At 45.2% G+C, this 23,285-nt stretch overlaps 1 protein-coding gene across 11 annotated transcripts in view; it reads left to right on the forward strand.

The window, feature by feature from the left end:
• Nucleotides 1-23,285, forward strand: part of Apbb2 (amyloid beta precursor protein binding family B member 2) — a 314,642-nt gene that overhangs the window by 137,173 nt on the left and 154,184 nt on the right. For all 11 annotated transcript variants that reach the window (XM_052199529.1, XM_052199528.1, XM_052199523.1 and 8 more), the window contains one exon: nt 16,606-16,674. In XM_052199529.1, the coding sequence (XP_052055489.1) occupies nt 16,656-16,674 (19 nt within the window). In that variant the 5' untranslated portion in view covers nt 16,606-16,655. The remainder of the gene's footprint in view (nt 1-16,605; nt 16,675-23,285) is intronic.

Genomic DNA, 23,285 nt, shown 5'->3' on the forward strand with positions numbered 1-23,285 from the left:
CGTATGTGCTGTCCCTGATCAGCTTGTATTTAGGCAGCCGTGTAGGTTAGAAATGGTGGATATAGCTTCTGACATTCCCAGGAGAGCATTTCAAATAACTGGAACCCAGAACCGTAAGCACAGATTTGTTTGGACTACCTCGTTTTTCCCATGGAAAGGGTATTTCTTTTTTCTTTTTTCTTTTCTTAAAAATTATTTATTTTATGTTTATGAGTATACTGTTGCTGTCTTCAGACACACCAGAAGAGGGCATCAGATCCCATTACAGATGGCTGTGAGCACCGTGTGGCTGCTGGGAATTGAACTCAGGACCTCTGGAAGCTGTCTGAGCCATCTCTCCAGCCTGAAAGAGTATTTCTTGCCGTCCCATGGCACTTTTGTACAGGATTACAAAAACCACTGGACTCACCTTAGTGCATTCTGGGGAACCGATGACCTTACAATCTTGAGGTAGTTGCAATGCCCAGTTAGGCTTGCAGTGCCAGGCACGATTCTCTTCCTACTGAATGTGCTTGAAGCCCCATTAGAGAGCTCTTGGTTACCTCCAGAGCTAGTGCCCCCCCCTTGCTCCCAAGTAACTGCAGGGCATTGCTACGCCATCTCTGGCCAGTTCTAGTTCCCGAGTAAATGACACAGATCTATAGATATAAAATATAGATCTATATTTTATTAATAAACCATCAGCACTGTGCTGGGCAGGTTCTAATCTATTCTAACCCTCTAAGGCTGCTAATATCTAGAAAACCATCCTGCTTCTCGTCAGTCTGGCTATGCATGGTTTGCTCTGGTCCATGTGTGTCCTCATGGCGACTCTCATCTCTCCATGGCAAACTTCCTGGTCCCACCACATGGTCTCCCCACCTCCTGTCTCTCCTCCTGGTACTCCTCCCATCTCCTTGTGGTACTCCCCATCTCTCCTTGTGGTACTCCTCCTATCTCCTCGTGGTACTCCTCCTATCTCCTTGTGGTACTCCCCGGCTCAATAGCAAAGTCCAGCCTGTACTCTACTCTCTCCAAGTACAGAAATCAGCATTTTAACACACAAAGACAGCCTTTTCACAGTGCACAAAAGGTTAGACTAAAGGCTGTGCTTTCTAGGTAGGAAGCTGAGGTTAGAGGACACCCGGAGGAACTATTCGTAGAGAGTGCTGAGATGGAGGTTAGGAGAGATGGTGAGGCCCACCCAAACCAGCTCATAGTGGTCTGTAGTGTGTATGTGTATGGTAGTGATGGAGGATTCAGGACTGTGCAGTGGGGGCGGGGCAGACGGCAAGGGGAGGAAGCAGCACAGGCTTTCCTGGGGATCAGTGAAAGTTCACCTAGATCTGAAAGTTAGCAGTGGAGGTGACAACAGGGACTCTCAGTTCCTAGCATTGTGGGACAGATTAGGACTATTGGGGTGACAGATGGCTGGGGTATTATTCAGCTGCTCCCTCCCACGCCCGCACTTGACTTTAGGATAGTAATAAATGAGATATATTGGGAGGGTGGTTGTATCAGCTGCTTTTTCTTCACTATGACCAAGTACCTGACAGAAAGCAAGATCTTCAGGGAATAGGATTTATTTTGGTTCCCAGTACACAGCACCAGTCCCCAGCATGGCTGGGAGGGCATTGCAAGCAGGGCAGGTGTGAGGTGGCCGTGTGCTACAGCCTGACAGATGAGGAAGCCGAGAGCTGGATCCAAAGCTGGGCCGAGCTGTCACCCCTAGTGACCAACCTTCCCGCTAGGTCTGGTGGCCCTAATGGTTCTTATGCCCCAGGACCAGCTGGGAGCCAGTTGGAACACATCAGCCTTTCAGACTGAAATAAGTTTTTAAAGAACCCCATTCTTAAACTTTGACCACCCGGCACAGGGTCTTAACTCAAGAATTTTGGGGAAACCATCGAGAAAGAAGCATCTCGAATGGAAGTTCTTTAAGCCGACAGATGTTCCTAAGCTCCTTTGCCTCAGCGCAGTCTGAGGCATACTAGAGTCTCTGCAGCTTTTTTACATGTAAATGACACCTGGACAGCAGCTGGCCTTCCATCCTGAGAGGCTGAGGAGGGTGAGAAGGAGGAGGAAGTGAGGTCATACCTCAGGGGACACCTGTGTGCACACACAGATGGAGGCCAGAGGTCATTCCCTAGAAGCCCTGCAGCTTGTACTTTGAGACAGTGTCCTTGGGACCTAGGACCTGTTGGCAAGGCTGGCTGGTCAGCAGGCTCCAGGGAGCTTCCTCTGCCTCCTACCACCTCCCCCAGCCTTTTCTGTGCGACTGGGGCTTGAACTCAGGTGCCCATGCTTGTTTTGCTGACTGAGTTACTTCCCCAGCCCCTTGGCTAGAGTTCTCATAGGAAAAACAATGGTGGCCAGAGGCCGGGGCAGGGGTGGGGTGGGGGAGGGTGTGGGTGTGGTTGTGGTTAGGGGCATCGTACAGTTAACCCTGTGCACACGCACTTGGTCCTGGGACAAACCCCTGTTCTTCCTGGGTCGTTAGCCCAGGTCAGAACTCAAAGTATTTTCTTCCTTCCTGCTCCCCTAATCCATGTGTCCCCTCTAAGCTCAGACCCAGACAAAGGACTGAGGAGGGACAGCTGATACCTTTGTGCAAAAACTTCCAAAGTATTCTGAAGGGAGCTAGAAAACATAGGGGTTTCAATTTGAGGTTGTATTTCAGTGCTGTTTCTCTGGGTGGACAGTTTCTTCTGCTTCCTCCCCGTTCGCCCCTTCCTGCCCCTCCTACCCCTCTCCTAGCATCTCCTTCCTCCCTTATCAGGCATTCCTGGGTGCCTGAGATTGGTCAGTGTGGTGGCACCTGTTTCCCTCTTCAGTTATGACGACATCAAGTCGTGACGTCGTAGGGAAAGATGGCATTGTCAAGTTCTGCACACACCACGGAACCGACACAGCTGCACAGTGCTCTGGACATGGGGAATCTGAAAGCCACCACTAACCTGTTGTCAGCTCCCTTCAGAGCCTCTGGAAAGCAATTTTCAATGGTTGTTCTGATCCCGTTCTGACCACTAGAATGTCTGACGTAAGTTCCTTATGTCCCGGGTGTGTGATAGGGATGGGGACATTTGCTTCAGAACAGATGTATGACAGAGAAAGAAGGCGAGTCCGAAAGGACAGCGAGCCAAGCTTAGCTCTCATCTTGCTGTCTTCTCAATAAAAACTTGTGGACGGTGCCTGGGAGCGCTCGAGTGCACGGGGAATGCTGTCTTTCCTTTCATTGCTTTCAGTGTGTGCTCGCTCGTTCTGCTCTCACAGTGACCATGCAAAGTGAGTGTTACTTTTACACGAGATTACTCACGGTCAGGAAGTTTGAAACAACGTAGTTTCACCACCTCCTAATATTTGGCTCTCACTTTCATAGACATCACTTGGATGTCTATGAAACTATAGGATGATCGCTAGTGTTCTCTTCCTCCTGCAGTAGGTCAGGAAGATCCATGTGGTAAATGCATTTAGCATGATGCTTGGTAAATTATTAGTCCATGTGTGATGGTGAGCTGTAGAGACCATTTCCTGTCCAAGTTCTGACCAGGTCCAACCCTGTTCAGCCTCTGCAGTTAGATGAGATCAGATGGGTGTGTTCAGGGTGGTACGGTGGTAGACATTACTGTCATTATTAAAATCACCAGGTGTCTTCTAAGCCAGCGTCTAATGACATCGGGATTGGTTTAACAGCTTAGTGTGGTGGAGTGTCACTGCCAGTTTGGGAAGTTAGAATAGATTTGGTGTTAATGGAGAATGATTGAGGATGAAATGAAGTAATGATAGAAGCTTCGGGAAAGCCTGGCTGTAATCCCAGGCAGAGGCAGATGGATCTCTGAGTTTGAGGCCAGCCTGGTTGACATAGCAAATTCTAGGCTATTCGGGGCTGTATAGTAAGACCCTGTCTCTCTCCACAGCCCCCCCTTTCCAAAGAAAAGAAGCTCCAGAAAAAGTCTAAAGGACTTTGATGGTGTGAGGCTAATAGGAGTGATCAGGAGATGACCAAAGAGTGGGGTCTGGGACACAGCTGTGTGGCCACCTGAGGTGGCTGAGGAGCAGGTCCCCGGTGCTGCCATTATGCCACACTGTTATCTTCTCCTAGATACTGGGTCAGAGAGGTGTGCTCTGTAGCTGGGACTGCACCTTACTGCCCTGATCTTGGGTAGCCGTCATCTCACTGAAGCCCAGCACCCTTCTCTGTAAAATGAGCCAAGTAGGGGTGCTCCTACTAGCGTTTGTATGAGAATCAAGACCATACCCAGCTCGTGTTCAGCCCGTAGAAATGACCTCAGCAATATGAGTTATCTCATACTGCCTGGTCCCACCGAGGCCCAGCAGGCAGGGCAGAAATGATGATGTTCAGAGACAGCAACTCTGGGTGAAATTTGTCCAGGACCCTAAGTAGCCCTGGGTCTTGTTTCAGTCAAGAATTTTACCATGGAATCCCTGCTAAAATGCTAGGATGTTCTGTGTGTGTGTGTGTGTGTGTGTGTGTGTGTGTGTGTGTGTGTGTGTGTGTTGGGCATACAGGTGTACATACATGTGGATGTCATAGGTCAGTGACATAGATCTGCCCCCTCCCCCTCCTTTCTTTTGAGACCGTATCTCTCAATAAACTCATCAGCTGACTGGGTCGGCCACTGCATTTTCAGTGATCGACTGACTCCCACCCACACCCCAGTGTTGTGCTACAGAAGTCCTCAGGCTTTATGATTGTGCTGGATCTGAACTTAGGTCCTCATGCTTGTGTGTCAAGCACTTTACACACTGAGCCATCTCCCCAGTCTGCTTCTCTCCCAGAGCAACAGTCAATGTCTTCTTTACTGGGTCCCGGACACCCTGACCCGTTTCCCCACATGCTCACATTACCCAATGCTGAGATTTCCACTTCCGCCAGTTGGAACTGTGTGAGGAAAGTGCATCTGAGACCAAGAGGTTTTATACTTAAGGCCAGCGTCATCTCTCTGGAGACTTTCCTTATTTACTCTTAGCACCAAAGACAGAATAGGTGAGTGGATAGTGGGTTTCGCCAAGAAAAATTAATAGATGACAAAAGTAAAGGCGGTTCATTAAGAAGTTTGGGGCGTTGACTCTCAAGGGCACAGATAGGGCTGAGTGCTACAGTAGGTGCTTAGCATGTTTGAGGCCTTGGTCCCCAGCATAGGGGGCAGGGTGTCACGTTTTCCGTGTCCTGTCTGTCCCACATCTGCTGACAGTCTGCTAGGGCATTCCAGACTCTCCAGGAGCCTGTCCCCTTGTGAGGGTTTGAGGAAGGATCTCATTGAAGACCTCCTGGACTCGTGGGGAGCAAGAGAGCCTTCAAAACCTCAAGCCTTCTCTCTCACTCATATATGGAATCAAGGTTCACACTAAAGGCCCAAGAGGAGGAGGAGGAGGATGGTCTGAGAAGAGGAAGGGCACCTGTGTGGAGCAAGTGGGACCATCTCACCAGATAAACACTGGGAAGGTTAAGCAGATTCAGAAACCCCAGTATTGCTCGTGTCTGTGAACTGTAGGAGTGTCATCTGCCCCTGGCCCAGTTCCTACCCTGGAACACGGAACCCTGACACACCACATGAGGATCCCAACCACTAGGAACACGGAATTCTCCGTGCGGATGAGGTATCTAGATGAGCAGGCCCCAGCCTCCCTTCCCAGACATTCCTTCTTGCAAAAGACATTTCATCTCTGGTCCACCCCGAATAAGTAGTACGCACCCGTTTTCCACAAAGAAAAATGAGTAAACAGTTTGGACAAGCAAGGAACATCAAGAACCCCTCCTGGGGAAGCCTTTGTCACACAGAGCCATCTGCCCAAGCCTCCTGAAGAAGGTTCCTCTGCCCTCAGGATGTGAACACTCACCCCCCTGCCTCCTGAGCTAAGCCACCCAGAAGTCTGGGAACCCCTGCCTCCTCCACATCAGCCTGTGCCACTTCTCACCAGGGCTGGGGCCCCCATCCTAGGCTGTGTACCCCCAACATGCACCCGATGGCAGAGAGGATGGAACACAGCCTAGCGCTCTCCCCTTTCGCTGCCCAAATGGAGTTCACACAAATCAGCAGTGGTGAAATGGAACTCAGAACCACAGCAGAGGGAGCAGATACAACAAGGAGAAAAATAGTTAAAATGAATGATTCACATGTATGAAAATGTCATCACAAAATACATTATTTGTTTTATTAACATATGCTAGTAAGGGAGAGAAATTATAAAACAAAACTGTGTTCTGTTAAGAGAAGCTAGTACCATTTTTTTTTTCTGTTTCCCTTCTTTTTAAACATTTTTAATGCACTTACCCTGTTCTAGCCTGGGACAGTTCTATTGGGTACCATCTCGTCACACTGCCCGGATATCCCAGTGGCACATGTGGGGTGTCTCAGAGCCTCAGCTTTACAAAGAGACATGCTTCCTTTGTTCTGTGAACTGTTGAAGGCCCCGGGAGTCACTTGTGAGTGTTGTCACATTGTCCCTCCAGGGCTCTTTGCCATTTGATCGGCTCCCCTTACCAGAAATCCTATTGCCCTGTTTTCTGAGCCGCACAGTTAAGTCCGTCAAACGCAGCATGCATGGGAAGCAGATGGTGACTGGGTCTTCTGTAGTCAAGTTCACCTCTGGTTTCTCCAGACCTTCCATTAATGAGTAAAAGCCACGTGATGAGGCAGACAGGACAAAGAGAGGAGGGGCTTCTTCAGCTTTTCAAACATACAAGGTGTGTACACGTGTAGCTTTAAATACAGACTTATCTCTTCTTAGTTAACTCTTAATAATGAGCTATATAACTGGCATGGTGAAGCACATTTGTTAACTGTAGCGCAAGGGAAACTGAGGCAGGGGAATTGTCATGACTTTGAGTCTAGTGCAGGCCATATAATTAAATGTTGTCCCCTCTCCCCCAAAAAAGTAAAGAAAAACAAAAAATGAAATAACTTGTTATTAAATTTAAAATGCACTCCTAGTCTTTGTTTAAAATATGTGACTCAGAAGTGCCTGAAGCATTAGGAAATGATTGTCTAAATCTTATCAAATTTTTCTAGTCATTCTTTGGCAAATCTTAGTTGAGCACTTGCCATGTGTCAGGGACTAGGAATTTATTGATAATACATAGTTGACTTCACAGTGAAGAAGAGACGGTAGATAGACTGATGGAATAAAAGCAGTGGGATTTTATAAATGTACAGTGGTGTACCACTAAGGGTGGTCGACGTCATCTGCAGCCACAGCACCGTGAATGCGGATGTGGGGGATTACAAGTTCAAGACCACATAAAAAGATTCTGTCTTTACAAGCATCCATTTAACTTACTATTAAAAGTATAACCACAGGGCTGGAAGAAGGCTCAGTGGTGAAGAGCACTGCCTGCTTTTCTAGAGGACCCATGTTCAGTTCCCAGGATCCACATTAGTGTGTGTAACTCAAGCTCCAGACATCCAAGGACTCATCCACAGGCACCTGCACGCGTGTGCAAATCACACCTATGTATACTAAGTAGTTAAAAATGATAAAAATTCATCTTAAAGAAAACTGAATAAAATTAGAGTAACATGTCCCCAAGGAGATTAAAAGCATTCCAAAAATGTCTGCTCAAAACAAAAATCATTAAACATTAACATGTATTATTTCATAAGAAGGTGAAGCTTACTACAACTCTGTGAAAAAGTTCGACTCCATGAAAAAGTTGTTCCTCTGAACTTCTCCTAAGGAACTGCCCAAACAGTGAGCTTTGGACAGCCAGTGCAGTCAGTAAGAAGAGCCTGAAAAAATCTCTGGTATCAGGAATTCCATCACAGCCTGTTAGGCCATATCAATCCCAGGAGTCAGCATAAAGAGGCTGCTACTTATGGAAAATTAAGACCTGAGTGACTAAGTCCACAAGGCCTTGGTATCAAGGATCAAATATATATTGTTACCTTCTGAGGTTGATGGAAAAACCTTAGATTGTCTTGAAAGAAGGAAAGAGTCAAGGACTTGTTCTGGCTCATTAGTTGACCAGTGTTGGAAAACCAAGTACGACATGAGAGGGGGTATGCCCTGAGCCATTTCCACACAGAATGTGAAGACAGGATGAGCTAAGTGGAAAGCAGTTTGTGGATCCACGCATCAACCAACAACAGTAGCTTAACCTTAGAAATGAGTGGAAGCTGGTTGTCTTGTTTCCTAATGGAGCACCGTGCCTCCAAGTGGGCTGGATCTCAGTTGCTCTGAGCCTCTGACTGTAGCTGCCTGTGGAAGGAAGATATGTCAAACATGCAACCGCAAAGTCACTACTGTGGAGACGCCTCAGTTCCTATGACTCCTTCAATCTTCAATGAAAAAAATGGTCCTGACACAAAGGATGGGAGAGGGTATGGATTAACTATTATTTAACATACATCAGGTTTTTCAGATGGGCAGCATTTACCCATGTTGTATATCCTTTGGTAAAGAAATACAAATACCATCAATTCGAGAGTTTATATTTAGGTTGGGGGAGATGCAGAGCACAGGCTGAGATAGCTGGTGAAGTCTTTGTTGTGATCTCGGCAGTAATCCTATAAGAACATTTCCTGCATAAGTGATTTGTGTGATTTCTTAGTCATGTTACTGTAAGCAGACTTCCCAGGTGAGACGTTAACACAGTGAAGCATTTGTGATCCAGGCATGAAGATGTGAGTTCTATCTCCAGAATCAACCAAAAAAGCTGGACATGGATGGCACTGTCCGTTTGTAATCCCTGTGCCAGGGAGACAGAGACAGGTAGATCCCTAGATGTCGCTGGCCAGCTAGCCTAATGGATATAATGATGAGTATTTGTCATTATACACAGTTAGAATGTCCTTTCCTGGAGTGTTCTATTGTGCACAGCATAAATGGCATAATGTGTCATATCGACCAAGCCAGCCCCTGGGAACCTGGGGAGGACTCGAATCTCAGAAAAATGTTTCATATCACATCCTTTGTCCCCTAGACCAACTCAGCTTTAACCTCAGCAGCAGTTCCAGGGGTTGCAATCACATCTGGTTGCTCTGGTTGTACTCAGTGTACCCATTCTCCTTCACAGTGTAGATGAAAGACCTTTGACAGTCTACTGCTTACACTGTCGATGTCACTAGCATCTTCAGATGCCCAGTGAGTCTTCGGGGAGTCCGCCCCGCTCACTGTGTGTAAGTCAGCCTCGGATGCAGAGTACCCATCTTTGCAGTATGCCCCAACATGTCTTCGCTTTAGTCAGCCTAGGCTAGCATCCTATGACCATGACCAAGAGATCTCCACCATCTTACTAGAATCTCTAACATGTTTCCAGCAGGCCAGCCTATGTATGTTCTCCTGACAATAGCAGAGACCCTGGGACTGGAATTGGCCTGCCCTTTGTGATCAGCACCTTTGTCCTCCCAGTTGGTAACATCCGGTTAACCAGATGGAGGTGCAGAGCTGAGGGCAGAGCCAGTGGAGAGAGGCTGCCCAGTGAGGAGAGAGGGTGAGGACAGGTACCTGGTGATGGGTGTGCCGGTACAGTCAGCTGGCATGGGCCTGGCAGTGCATTGGAAGTGGTACTTGTTTGGAAGCATTCAGCCTTGCTGTTATTTGTTATCCACAGTTACAGTGCCTTTGCCATACGAAAAGTGAAGATGAGGTATGCGAATGGGGGGAGCATAAATAATTCACTTCCTCTTAAGATTTCCTGGTGCAGTTACAGAAGTAACCCTTAAGAAAAGACGCCTAGTGTAATGTGCTCTCTTGAGTATTTCTTTTCCGGTTTTTGTTTTCCCCAGAGGGACATCTCAGACAGCACCCTTCTCCCGGGCTGTGTGTAACATTCTCTGCTTGGTGCTACTCTTCAGATTGGTTTTGGCTTTTTTCTTAGAGAAGGCTGAATGAGGAAGATACGGACTAGAATCTGTAGTAAGGGTTTTTGTGTAAGGCAAGAAGGTCAGATGTAGGATTGGTCCCTACAGGGGACCTTAGAGCTGCAGGGTTTCCTCTGCCTTTACGTTGGTGAGTGATCAATTTGGGCTCCAAAAAATAGTGGTTAGAGCAAATATGCAGTGTGCTTAGGTATGTAGATGACAGAAGTAGTAGTAATTATAATTCATGTCCCTCAGAATAAAAACATTCACGTCTTTTTCCATAGAGCACAGCATCGAGTGTGAATTCAGCATGTGCACTTTTACTCTTTTCCCTGTAGTAATAAAATAAGTTGGAAAAAAATTCTGCTGTATATATGCTTATTAAATTCTCTTCATTATGTGCACATCAGAAAAGTAAACACGCACCAGTTGCCTAATTAGCATTGTATATTGTGCTAAACGTGGAGGTTAAAGTTAAGTTTTGCTCATTTTCTGACTTTAGAAGCTACCTCCAGAATCAGATAAGAGTTTGTGTGCTTCCTTTCCATTGTATTGTTTTTGTTTTCCTGAACTGTAAGGAAAAAGGACTCAGGTTTTGCTTTCCGGCAGCTGTTTCCATTTGCCTGTATTTGAAGATGTTAGATATTAACTCCAAAAGAACCTGAAAATATGGCAAAAATTATCTGGCAGCGTTAATTACTTCAGGTGGAGCCAAGTTCATACAAAAGGTTCTGATGAGTGTGTGGTGGCCAGGAGCCTGTGTCGGGAGTAAATGGGTCCAAGTCGTGACAATGGCCGGGGACCTCCTTTGCTGTGACCTCTGCTGGGCTATCTAACTCTGTGTCTGCTTCTCAGTCTATAGTAGTGACATCATCGCAGGATCTCTCCTGCAGAGCTGTTGGAAGGAGAAATAGGATCGTCCTTGGCAGAGGGACCGACAGATGTCAGGGCCCTGTTCCTGGCACATGAGTGCTGGTACCTGGTCATTTGATGTAGCTGCTCCGTTTTATAGGCCTTGAAATGGAGATGTGGCTCTTAGGAGAAAATATTGAAAATCCTGAAGATGGACCCAGTATGTGTTTGTAGATGGATAGCACAGTATCATCCGTAGAAAGGTTTAATCCTGCCATAAAGCGTCTAAAAGCATTTCACAACTAGTGTAAGTGTGCAGATTTTCAAGTTCAGTTGTACATTGATACAGTTTTTTTTTGACAGACCATCTCTTCCTGCTTGACAGCATAAGATGATGATTATTTCAATAATGTCAGAAGAAATTTTTCATTAAAAATTAAACTCACGCTGGGCGGTGGTGGCGCACACCTGTAATCCCAGCATTCTGGGAGGCAGAGGCAGGCGGATTTCTGAGTTCGAGGCCAGCCTGGTCTACAGAGTGAGTTCCAGGACAGCCAGGGCTACCCAGAGAAACCCTGTCTCGGGGAAAAAAAAAATCCAGAAAACAAAAAACAACAACAACAAAAATTAAACTCACTTTATTATTTGTGAACATTGTCACAAAAATTTAGGACAGAGCAGGGAAGAAGGAAGATCTGGACCCACCAAGGTTTAGGGTGCTTATGTTGGGTGTACAGAGCTTTCCTGAACACTTGGATTTTCTTCAAAAAGTTTGCAGCCTAGATGAGAAAACAGATCATGTCTGTTTAAGATGTTGGGAATAGTAGTAGCAGTTGTCATTTATGAATGCTTAGATTGTACAAGGCACGAAAGCAAATAAGCAAACATGCAATGGATGATCGCCTATTTGATCCTCAGAGAAACAACTGTCAGATTGAAGACATTTGAACCCCTAACAAACCCCAGGACCCAAGAGATAAGTCAGAACCGAGGGCTGAGGTCCTGATTTTCAAAGCAGAGCATCTGAGGCATGACTTGACCTCCTTAGGGGATAAAGAAAGGGACTCATTGCTCAGTTTTTGTTGCTGTTTTGTGGTGGGCTGAAATGATCTGTATGTCACAGTATCCAGGATTATCATGCACTCTGGAGCATTCCCACATCCTCTTTCAAGTAAACCGTGTGTATCTTTATAGATACCCATGCCTACAAGTCCTGAGTGTAAGTTATTGCTTATTGCCATAATATACACCGGAGATTCCAGAATCAAAGTGTCTCAGCCCATCACTGAGGAAGACCAGGACACTAGCTCAAGGCAAGAACTGAAGCAGAGGCCTTGGAAGAATGCTGCCTGTGAGGTTGCTCTCATGGCTTGCTCCGCCTGCTTTCTTATACCCCAGAATCATTTGCCTAGGGTTGGCACTGCCCACACTGAGCTGGGCTCCCACATCAATCATTAGTCAATGCTCTGTAGGCCTACCTGTGGTCAGTTTCTCAACTGAGATTCTATCTTTCCAAATGACTCTAGCTTGTGTCAAATTGATACAAGCAAACAAAACACCGAACCAGAATGAAGAAACACTTTCAGCAATCTAAGGAACTTCCACTAGATTCCATTTCCCAAAGGATCCTCTCCCTGCCAGCAGTTCCAACCCAACAATCGAGGCTTGGATGGACACTTGGGAAACACGATGTATATCTAAACCATAGCAGTGTTTGAAGTGAGTGGACTGGAGAGACAATAGAGTGAGGTCAGAGGGGGGAATGGTGCCTGGTGGCTCATGGGTGCTGGAGAGCCATCTCCCCAGCCCCACAACTATACTCTTAATGCAAAACTTGGAATGCCTTGGCACTGGTACCTATATTTTTGTGTATGCTTTTTGTCTTTTGTATGATTTTACAGAAAGTTGGGAACTTGCAGTGAATGCTGACAAAATCCATCACATTACAGTTGACGTGGCATTTCTACTGGTCTTTAATTTTAATATCTTGATTAACTTTTTCTTCAAAAGAAATGTCACACAGCCCACATGGGTTGTTTGAAATCCCTAGTATCATATTAAAATAAAAGTGAAGTTTTTATTACAAAGTGAACAATTTCCTTTAACTCAATGTGTTCTACACTTAGCAGCACTGGACTCAGCTGCAAAACACTGATTGGAAGGACCCAGTTTGTGTTTAGATTTCATAAAATGTTTCTGAAAAATTAGACTCATCTATACATAAAGTCACAAACTTAATTAAACATTTCCCACTGAGGGTCAGATATCAACTTATGAAATTATATCTAAATTTATTACAGTTTAATAACATTAGAAATTCAATTCTTAAGCTGCCCAGGTCACATTTTAAGCTTTGGATAGCTCTGCGTTGCTGCCAGAGGCTGCCCTATTGTATATTACAGCTGAAGATCATTCATAAACTACACACATAAGTAGTGTGTGCCTGTGTGTTGCTTTTGTAACTTCTTGAGATGCTGTCACTGTAGAGTTGGTCTGTGTTATTGAGGCCCTTCAGAAGCCATGGTGTTAGCTCCGTTCATTCACTGCCTTAGTTACTTTTCTACTGGTGTGAAGGAACACCATGGTCAAGGCAGCTTGTAGAAGAAATAGTGTATTGAGCCGCACAGCTCCAGAGGGGGAGTCTATGACCCTCAAGGTGGGGAGCATGGCATCCAGCAGGCAGGCATGGTGCTGAAGCTGAGAGCTTGCATCTGATCCCCAAGCTGAAGCAGAGAGAGAAAGCTAGAAAATTAACTGGAATGGGGTGGGCTTTTGAACCCTCTAAAGTCTGCCCCCATTAGCACACCTCCCTGATGAGGCCACACCCCCTAACCTATCCCCAACAGTTCCACCAGCTGGAGACCAAGTATTCAAATATGTAAACATATGGTATGACTGGACTCTTTCAAACCACCAGATTACCAAGGAAAAATGGTTCATAATCTCGGTTTCAGCTTCAAGGCTAGGACTCTCTTGTTCATAGTGGGCTTGGATAAATGTTTTCCCAGCTAAATTCTGTTCCTGCCTCACAATGCGTCTTGAACGTCACCGTCCTGGGTGTTACATCTGGCACCTCTTCTTTCCTTCATTATGTCCCAAAGCTAGAGTCTTTGTCCCCAGAGCACACATACTTCCTGGCTTAAGCACTTTCATATTAATACCCCTTTCCCTGTTAGCTGCATGTTATGTGGGAAAAAGAAGTACTTTTGTTCACGAGAGGAACCCATGATGTATGCATAATGCACAGTGCACACAAGTGTGCAGTATGTAATGTGTAATATATGGTTACCAGCCTTAGACAAGTAGGGAATATGTAATACATAGTAATATAAATAATGGCCCAGAGCAAGCACCAGCTAAATAATCATCATCATATGTGGTCACAGTGCCAGGCAAGCTCAGAATCTGTAATAGATACTGTGTAGCTAACAACCCTGACTAGAAGACTATCTGATCCTTACCTATATTAAAGATGGAGATTTGTTCAGGCCAAGGGAGCGGAATTATTTAATTTTAGGGATTCTCTACAATAAAAGTCTGCAGGAAACACTTACGCAGCTGCGTCTCCTCCTGTCTTCCTGTATGGCTTTCTCTGCGCTCACTTTCCTGACGTATGTAGTGCCTCTTCTTTGTGCACATCATGGAAGGCACGCTGAAGACAACGATGGAATCGTGAAATGCTGGAGGGAACTGCCGTACACACGGAGCAGGGACGGTTGGGTGCAGAAGACGCATCTCCTGGTGTTTCGGGACAGCCGAACAAACCCCACCCCTTCAATTATGAAGGATAATGAGCCGCTCCACGGCGTGTGCAAACATAATTAGCAATGTACTGTGGGCCAGCGGACCAGGTGTCGGGTCATTATCTCAATCATAAAGTCGGGAGGCATGCCCATTAAAGGTTACTAGTTTGGAAAAGGGTTGATTAGAATGCAAGAGTCTTAGGAAGTAAGAGTTTTCCAATTTGCATGGTACTTTAGAAACTCTCCAGCATGCAACTTTTCTCAGAAGTGTAATGTACTCACAAAATGTGCACCTGTGACAGGGCTTCAGGGATACAACCTGATGGATGTCCACATTGGTCAAGAGGTGCATCTTCACTCTGACCAGCACCCTGGGGCTGCTCCTTGCTACTTCCTCTTCCTCTCTTGACCCCTGACCCTTGTCCTGACACACATAAGCTTCTCCTCATTTTGTACTTTACATAATGGCGAAAGTGTGTGTGTGTGTGTGTGTGAGTGTGTGTGAGAGTGTGAGTGTGTGTGTTTAGGCCAGTGGTCAGCCTTAACAGTCTTTCCTTAAAAACTGTATACTTTGTTTTGTGAGGCAGGGTCTGGAACTGGGGCTTGCTAGTTCGACCGCGGTTGCTGGCCGGGGTTCTTTTGCCTTTACCTCCCCAGCACAGGTATTAAAGCATACCCCATAATGCCTGGCCTTTGTTTGTTTGTTTGTTTGTGGATTTAGGGGAGCAAAGCAGTTTCTCATGCTTTTATGGCGAGGACTTCATTTACTGAATGATCTCCTCAACCCCTAGTCGGAAAAAGTCTATACAGGCAAGCTCAAGGATCTGGACTGAGATTCCTAGCACCTGTGTAAACACCAGACGTGATTATGCATGTCTATAAACCTAGCATTGGCAGCAGGCTGCTGGGGAGGGGGAAACAGGTCCAGGCTGCAGGGGTGCAGGCCAGTCCCTGGGGCTCACTGGCCAGCCAGTCTAGACAGTTGTTGAGCTCTGTGATCGCTGAGAGAGGAGAACCTGTCTCAAAAGGTCAAATGGAAATGAGCAGTGGAGGGTATTGTGATCTGGGGGTGGAGCTTAGATGGAATCCTAACAGAGGGCACTTAACCTCAACCTCTGCCCCAGCAATATGAAAAATATAAATAATAAATGAATGAATGAATGAATGAATGTGTGTTTTACTCAAGTTAGATCAGGCCATGTGTGCCACATAATATTCGTTTCTCAGTGATACACCTCAGTGTGCTTTTCCCATCCACACCCCCAGATGCACTACGTTTTCCCTGTTGGCAGCACATTGCCCTGTTGGGGTGTACGTGTATCTCACCACAAGCCAGCTTCCCACCAAGCACAGCTTGCTTCATCAAACCGAATGAGTGTCATGGCTCTTGAAGTAGATGTCATTTGAGATTACCCATAAAATCTTAGGAGTGGCCTGGCCCAGCAGTAGGGTCCAGTTACCTAACAGTCCGTCAGAGGTTTATAAGTAGCCATCCACAGAGTTTGATGATGTTTAATCCCGTTGGGAACATTGGCATTTCTGATTTCTGGTGTCCTTGCCTTGCATTACCATCTCGCGCTTCTCGGTTATCGAGGTCTCACACAGCAAAGCGGCTGAAGCTCAGGCCGCCATTGATCGACGTCCAATTGATCTTTTTCTGACTACTGGACGCTTGTGTTTGTCTCTTGCTCTTATCCCCATCTTTGGCTCACTTTTCTGCAGATTATTTCATGTTTTTCTTAATAATCTCAAGGAGTGCTTTCTATATAGAACACTCTCCCAATGATAATTTTTGTCAGATATTTAAAAGAAAAATTTTACCATGATTTTTGCCCCCTTTTGTTTTCAAACAAGTTTTACGGTTTACAAGGCAAAGTTTGCTAGATTTAATTTTTCTCCTTAGGGGCTTCTGCTTTGTGCGTCTGTTTGGTAAGAAAATACACTGGAAGCTTGAGACAGGCTGACGTGCCTGGGGTGGGCAGAGACCTTAATGTGGAAAATGCAGTTATATGGCAATTGAAATTCAAACAGAAAAGGCTATGAACAGTTCAAAGTCAGCAAAGTTTATACATAATCTACCTTTTTTTTTTTTACTTTCAACTCTAATTGGAAGAGATTTTAGTCCTGAGCCTTTTTTTCTTTATGCTTTGTAAATTTGAGGTTCTAACATCTCAAGTGGTTTTTTTGTTTTTGTTTTTCTATTTTAGATTTCAAATTATAACCTGCTTCCTGCACCCCTGCTGACGCCCAGCGATCCATGTCAGAAGTACTTCCAGGTCAGCTATGATTTTTTTCTATACGTCAACGTGCAGAAACAGTTGCGTGTCGAAGCTTGATGATGCGTGCAGTAGATGGTTATTTTAATTGAACTCGTGTTTGACTAAAATAGCATTTTAAAATTCTCATTGCTTTTTAATGCTATAATAGAAAAAAGTAAAAAGGTCATTTGAATTAACCACATGTATGTTGCTATTTACCATCAATGTCATGTAAAAAGATTAGAGTTGATTATGGCAGGAAATTAAAGCTCAGTTTTCACCCCCTCGCACTGTAGGTCAGTTGTTGCCTACAGAGCAGAAGGGAAGGGATTGCTGTTGAGGCTTTGTAAACATCTTCTCCAGTCATGGGGCTTATCAAGACAAGAATTCCCCAATTCAGGATTCCCCACAACCCTAAATCTGATTACTTCCAGGCCTAAAGAAGACTGCCTTGATTTTCTTGCATGCCTCTCTCCTTATGTCAAGCAGATGCTACTCTGCCACACAGTGTGTGTGTGTGTGTGGGGGGGGGCTTTAATTCTTGACCTCACAGTGATAAAAGGAAAAAGCTGTTGCAGTGACTTTTGAGTTAAACTCTAAGACTAAGTGGCAAACGGCACGTAGCTTCTGTTTCCCTGGACAGGCACCTATTCTGAGTTTTTAAACCAATTAGATTTAACCATGGATCAGTGTCTAACTAATTCTGAAGTTAACTTTATCATTAAATAATCTCAAACCTCTTTTTCTCTGCATTATGTTTCTACAAAGAGGTAAAAAAAACAAAAAAACAAGTGGACACTGAGCTCCACATTAGTATATAAAGGGCAAGAGGCTTACTTATTTTTAGATTAATTTATTTTTATTTTATATTTGCTTACATGTATGCATGTTTGTATGTGGTATACATACATACATGCATACATGCAAGCAAATATAAAATAAGCAAATATAAATACAGGTCCAGAGGTTGAGATGTGCCTGTTGCCTGCAGCACTCAGAAGAAGGCTTGGGAATCCCTGGAATAGCATTACAGATAGTTGTGAGCCACATTGTGGGTGCTGGGAATATAACCCGGGTCCTCTGGAAGACCAAGTGCTCTTAGCTACCAAGCCATTTCCAAAATCCACTTTTACTAAGAAAAACCTGTGAGGGAAAATATAATAAAATGAAGCCCCTACAGGAGAGTTAGAAGTTTAGAGCTGATTCTTAGAGGCCCCTAAATATGCTGCCAGGGTTTGAAAAGGGAGTAAGTTTTAAATAAATATGTACTTAAATACATATGTTAATTCTAGAAACTCAAAACAAATACACATGTCTAAAGCTGGACTGTGGTGGTACATGCCTTCTATCCCAGCGCTCAGAAGGCAGAGGCAGGCGGATTTCTGTGAATTTGAGGACAGCCTGGTCTACAGAGTTCCAGGAAAGCTAAAGATAACAGAGAAAAACCCTGTCTTGAAAAGCCAAATAAATAAACACATAAACAAACAAAATAAAGTGAAATCAGAGATTTTAGGTAATCTTAATGGGCTTATTGCACTCCCCAGGGGATACAGAGGTTGGAGGGTGTCTTAGTTAGGGTTTTACTGCTGTGAACAGACACCATGACCAAAGCAACTCTTCTAAGAACATAAAAGGTTGGCTTACAGGTCCAGAGGTTCCGTCCATTATCACCAAGGCGGGAGTGTGGCAGTGTCTGGGCAGGCATGGTGCAGAAGGAGCTGAGAGTTCTGTATCTTCATCTGAAGGCTGCTAGCAGAATACTGGCTTCCAGCCAGCTAGGATGAGGGTCTTAAAGCCCACACCCACAGTGCCACACCTACTCCAAGAAGGCCACATCTACTCCCACAGGGATACACCTTCTAATCTTGCCATTCCCTGGGCCAAGCATATACAGTCCATCACAGAGGGTCACTATGTGCCCACCTGGGTTTCCACCACCCCACACCCTGCTGCCTTGCATACATATGGTCTTGGAGGGGTGACTGGGTAGACAGGAGAGTGGAAAGTTAACTGAGATAAGGGCTCTGTGATACCGTCTACAGATTGTGACCCATGATGGGATGGGACTTCTCAGAGTTGCAGCTGTCTTAGAGTGGCACAGGTTCCTGTATGTCATTCTTCCCCGTGTGCCTGAAAATTTATCTAATGAGACCACTAGCTCACTTAATAAATAATCAATAAGTAAACTGTACATTTTAAGTATCAAGAATATTTCTTTTTAGGAGTCTTTTATGTCAATGAAATAACATAGATTTAAGATCAAAACAATTAAAGAATGAGGCCAGCAAATATACAGAATAATGTGCTTCCATCCAAATGGAGGGGGAGCAGTCAGTCACTTCTAGAAATGCTCTCCTGTCTCTGTGTTTCTTTATTCAGATCCATTTATCCTTCCTGTTAGGTATTTTAAGTTGCCTTACTCCTCGGTGGCTGTATAAGCATCTTAGTCACTGTTCTATTGCTGTGAAGAGACACCATGACCACGGCAACTCTTACTTTAGGAGAAGCATTTGATTGGGACTGGTTTGCAGTTTCACAGGTGTAGTCCATCATCCATCATCATGGCGGTAGCATGGTGGTGCACAGGCAGCCATGCTGCTGGAGAGGTGGCTGAGAGTTCTAGATCCAGATCCCCAGGCAGCAGGAAGACAAGGAGCGAGCCACTAGACCTAGGCTTTGAAACTCCAAGTTCTACCCCTCAGTGACACAGTTCCTCCCACAAGGCCACACCTCTTAAGCCTTCCCAAGTGGTAGCAGTCCCTGATAACTAAGCTTTCAAATAGAGGGCGCTGTGGCGGCCGTTCTTATTCAGACCACAATAAGGTAGAGAAACAGGTATCAAACCTAATTTTAAAAGACAACTAATACTGCTGGGTGTTGATGTAGCAGATAACAAAATTTACAAGAAAATCAAGAGTCTTATTTCCACGGTGCATCTTGTTCTAAACTTCATACTCCAGAAAGTCACATGGCAACTGGTGAGGGGTGATCTGTGATCAGGATGAGGTCTGCCTTCAGTCCCATCTTCCAGCTCCAGAGAGTTGTGATCATAGCAAGCTTTTCAAAGCAAACCTTCTAGATTTTATATTGTCATCTGTCTAGAAAATTCCCATTTGTCCTTACAGGCTGAGTTCAGAAGTGTCCCCTGAGCTGGTCTCAGTGCACTACAAAGTAAAGCGATTTTCCTGTTTCATAGATTGCGCTGTTTGCTTTTTCTTGATGTTATTTCCATTTGGAATGGGCTTGTGAGCCGGCAGATCGGTTGCTCAGGAAAGTGAGCACTGTTCCTTTTCGGCACGCCTGCTCTCTCCGTCCACATCGCCTGTCAGTGTTCCCACACTTGCACATCAGCTGTGTTCATCAGATATGACCTGGGAAGTCTAGAGTTTCATTAAAAATAAATTCTCTAAAAGACACAGAGGCTTTCCCAAAGCTTGGATGTGGCCTTAAACTAGTCAAAGGAAAGTATCCTTGGAATAGGGATCGCGTCTGTATAATTTTCTAATTCTCTCCGAGATGCGCTTGTTCCACATTGTATTTCCCAAGTAGCTGCTTAGCACAGCCGCAGGGTTTGATATTTTTCTTCTTAGCCACCGGTGGCTTCCTGCCCATCCCTCAATCTAATCCAGCTGTCCCTTCTCCAAACCTGTATATTCATCTCAAATACCATTTTTTTTTTTGATTTTTGGATTTGGTTTTTTCGAGACAGGGTTTCTCTGTATAATCCTGGCTGTCCTGGAACTCACTCTGTAGACCAGTCTAGCCTCGAACTCAGAAATCCGCCTGCCTCTGCCTCCCAGAGTGCTGGGATTACAGGCGTGCGTCACCACTGCCCGGCGTCAAATACCATGTTTTGATAAGACCGTTTACCCACTCCAGACGACCTGAGTTTGTGCAATAATTTCCTCTCTCGACATGATTCTTCCAAATCATGTCCAACTATAAAAAACATGCCATATTCATTTTTATAACTGACAAATAGAAGTTATATACAGTCACTGTGTCGAACATACTGCTTAAACACATCTCCCTCCCTTTCCTGCTAATGCAGTCTCACTCTTTCTCGGGGAAGAGAGCCTCCCTGGCACCCATCCCCTCTCACTCATCTAACCTTTCCCCCACTACTCTGCTTCAGATGTACTGTAATGGTGTGCAAACTGACTGAGGAAAATTCACCCTCATGGTTCTTAGGGTCAGGGGTTCCATGTGTTGATGACTAACCTGTGCTAATTAAGATCTCAGTTTCTTCATTAGTTCCCCACATCTCCAATCTCTTACATTTCCTTTCATTGTTGAATAGTTTGCATTTGTTGAACTCCCTCGGGCAGTTTGGGTGCAGAGGGCACCGGAAACCCTCGGGTGATAAGCTGAAACAGCTTTCTCGGGGACCCAGGGAATCGGTCTGCGAGGTTGTTCCCGTCTCTAGCGTAGTCCCTGATAAGAGCTCCTTCTCCCTGACGCTGTGGCCAGCTTGCCTTCTCCTGACTGGGCCTCTGTTCACAGAGGACCTCTTACCATCCCTGGCACACTGAGGGTTTGGTTTTGTAGATAATACCAGGAAACTGTATTTGCCTCTCCCTCCCTAAAAGGAAGAGAGGGTGGGAAGTCCAAGTTTATTTCATTTCCTTTTGTTCTTTGAGGTGTAGTTCAAAAGGCAATGCTCCTCAGGAGAGAAAATTTTGCTCTTAATTTCTCCGTGGGAATAAAATCTTGTGGCAGAAAAATAAAAATGAAAATGAAAATAAAAAACCTGAGGTGAATGTCCAGGTTGTCTTCCAGTGTGGGGCACACTGTGTGCTCCTTGGCGTGTGTGTTACCCCCACCCCATGTCATGGGAGAGCGAGCAGTGTGTTGCTGAAGAAAGGGGAGCTTGTTAGCTTAGATGGAGACTAGAGGTCTCCACAAGAAAAGACTTATGGGCAGCCACTTCTCACTGTGGCATCCAACAAGTCCTCCCAAGTTAGATCCCTGAGGGAGAGGAAGGCCTACATGGCTGTACCTGCAGGACTGGGGCCCTGGCTTTATGGGATTACAAAGGCTCTGGTTTACTTGGTCTTGGTAGACTTTATACAAAAGATACATTTGTTTTAGCTGAAGCTATTGTAGTTGCCAAAAAGTTCAAGTCTTAAGCAAGATAACATCAGCGTGCCATGCCGAGAAACCCAGGGTTATCAGATTTAGGCTCAGTCTGTTGCAGGGATCTGAGCATTATCTTCTGTCCATCTTTTGTGTCTGCCTTCTTATTTGTTAGATTGTTAGTTTTGCACACTGTCAAAGCACGTCTGAAGCAGAGTAGTGGGGGAAAGGTTGAATGAGTGAGAGGGTGCCAGGGAGGCCCTCTTCCCCGAGAGTGAGACTGCATTAACAGGTGTGTGTCAAAGGTAACAGCTATTTCTCTGGGAAGCAGGAGACTCTGACACTGTGACACTCGTTTTTTGTCATTCTCTTGTATCTCTGAATTGAAAATTGATCCCCATGAATTAATGTTGGACCTTGGTATTAGATACTTTGTATCAGTTACTTTTCTCAGGTTGTGATAAAATTCCTAAAATAAGGGAGGGAATGAAGGATTTCCTCTGGCTCCCAGTCTGAGGGGGAGAGCCATCACTGCAGGCAGGGGCCATGGCCGCAGGTGAGGGACACAGTCCCTCTGCAGCTGGGAAACAGAGAGAGGAAGGGTGATGCTCACCCCACACTCTCTCTGTTCAGTCCAGGGCCCCAGGCCTGGAATGGTGACTCAATATGGCCACCATATTCAGTGCAGGTCTCCCTGCACTTGGAAAGTCTCTTACAGATCTGAACAGAGGTTGGTCTCCTAGTTGATTTTAGACTTTGTCAGATTGACAATAATATTAACTGCCAACCACCATCCAAAGACCTCAGACTCGACAGTGTGATTAAAGAGTCGTGGTGGGTGTGCTAGCTAGTCAGGGATCCCAACGGAAATCCCTCGGGTGGAAGGCCAGTCTGTGTGGCCTCTGGCCTTGTGTGTTCGTCCCTCGCCAGCAGTGCTTACCCTGCGTAATGTTGCTTTCCTGGACTGGAGTCTGCTGGAGAGTAGATACTTGATACATTCTTAGTAAATGAGAAAATAAATTCACGAGTAGGCCAGACTTTGTATAAAGGAAATTCTGGTAATATAAAAAAAAAGATGGGGGAAGAGGAGGAAGAGCAGGGCATGATAGTAAATTCCTCGCCCCATCACTCGGGTAGAGGTGGATGGCTCAGTTCATGGTTATCCTCGACTACAGAACGAGTGTGCAGCCATTCTGGTCTCCATAAGACCCTTCCTGAAAATATAAGAAACAAATATTAAATGGAGTTGATTAAAGTCACAAGCTATTGATTATAGTCTGAGCATGGCTCCAGTGTTGAAAATAACAGGCTGAAGAGTCCTAAACATTGACAAGAAAAATTGAAAGAAGCCGAGATTATAGTTCAAGAGAGGACATGCTGTCCTTTCATTTTTATAGACAGAGAATATATCCATTTTCTGTAAACTTACTGAAGTGGTAGGATGTGCTTTCCTAGTCTACTTAATTTTCTTTCCTTCCTTTTTACTAAAGGTGCAGGGGCTAGATGTGTTAAAGGCAAGGATTAGAGGAAGGCCCGGAGTTGGATGGTGGGCG

Source organism: Apodemus sylvaticus, chromosome 11, assembly GCF_947179515.1.
Source record: "Apodemus sylvaticus chromosome 11, mApoSyl1.1, whole genome shotgun sequence".
In the NCBI taxonomy this organism is placed as follows: Eukaryota; Metazoa; Chordata; class Mammalia; order Rodentia; family Muridae; genus Apodemus; species Apodemus sylvaticus.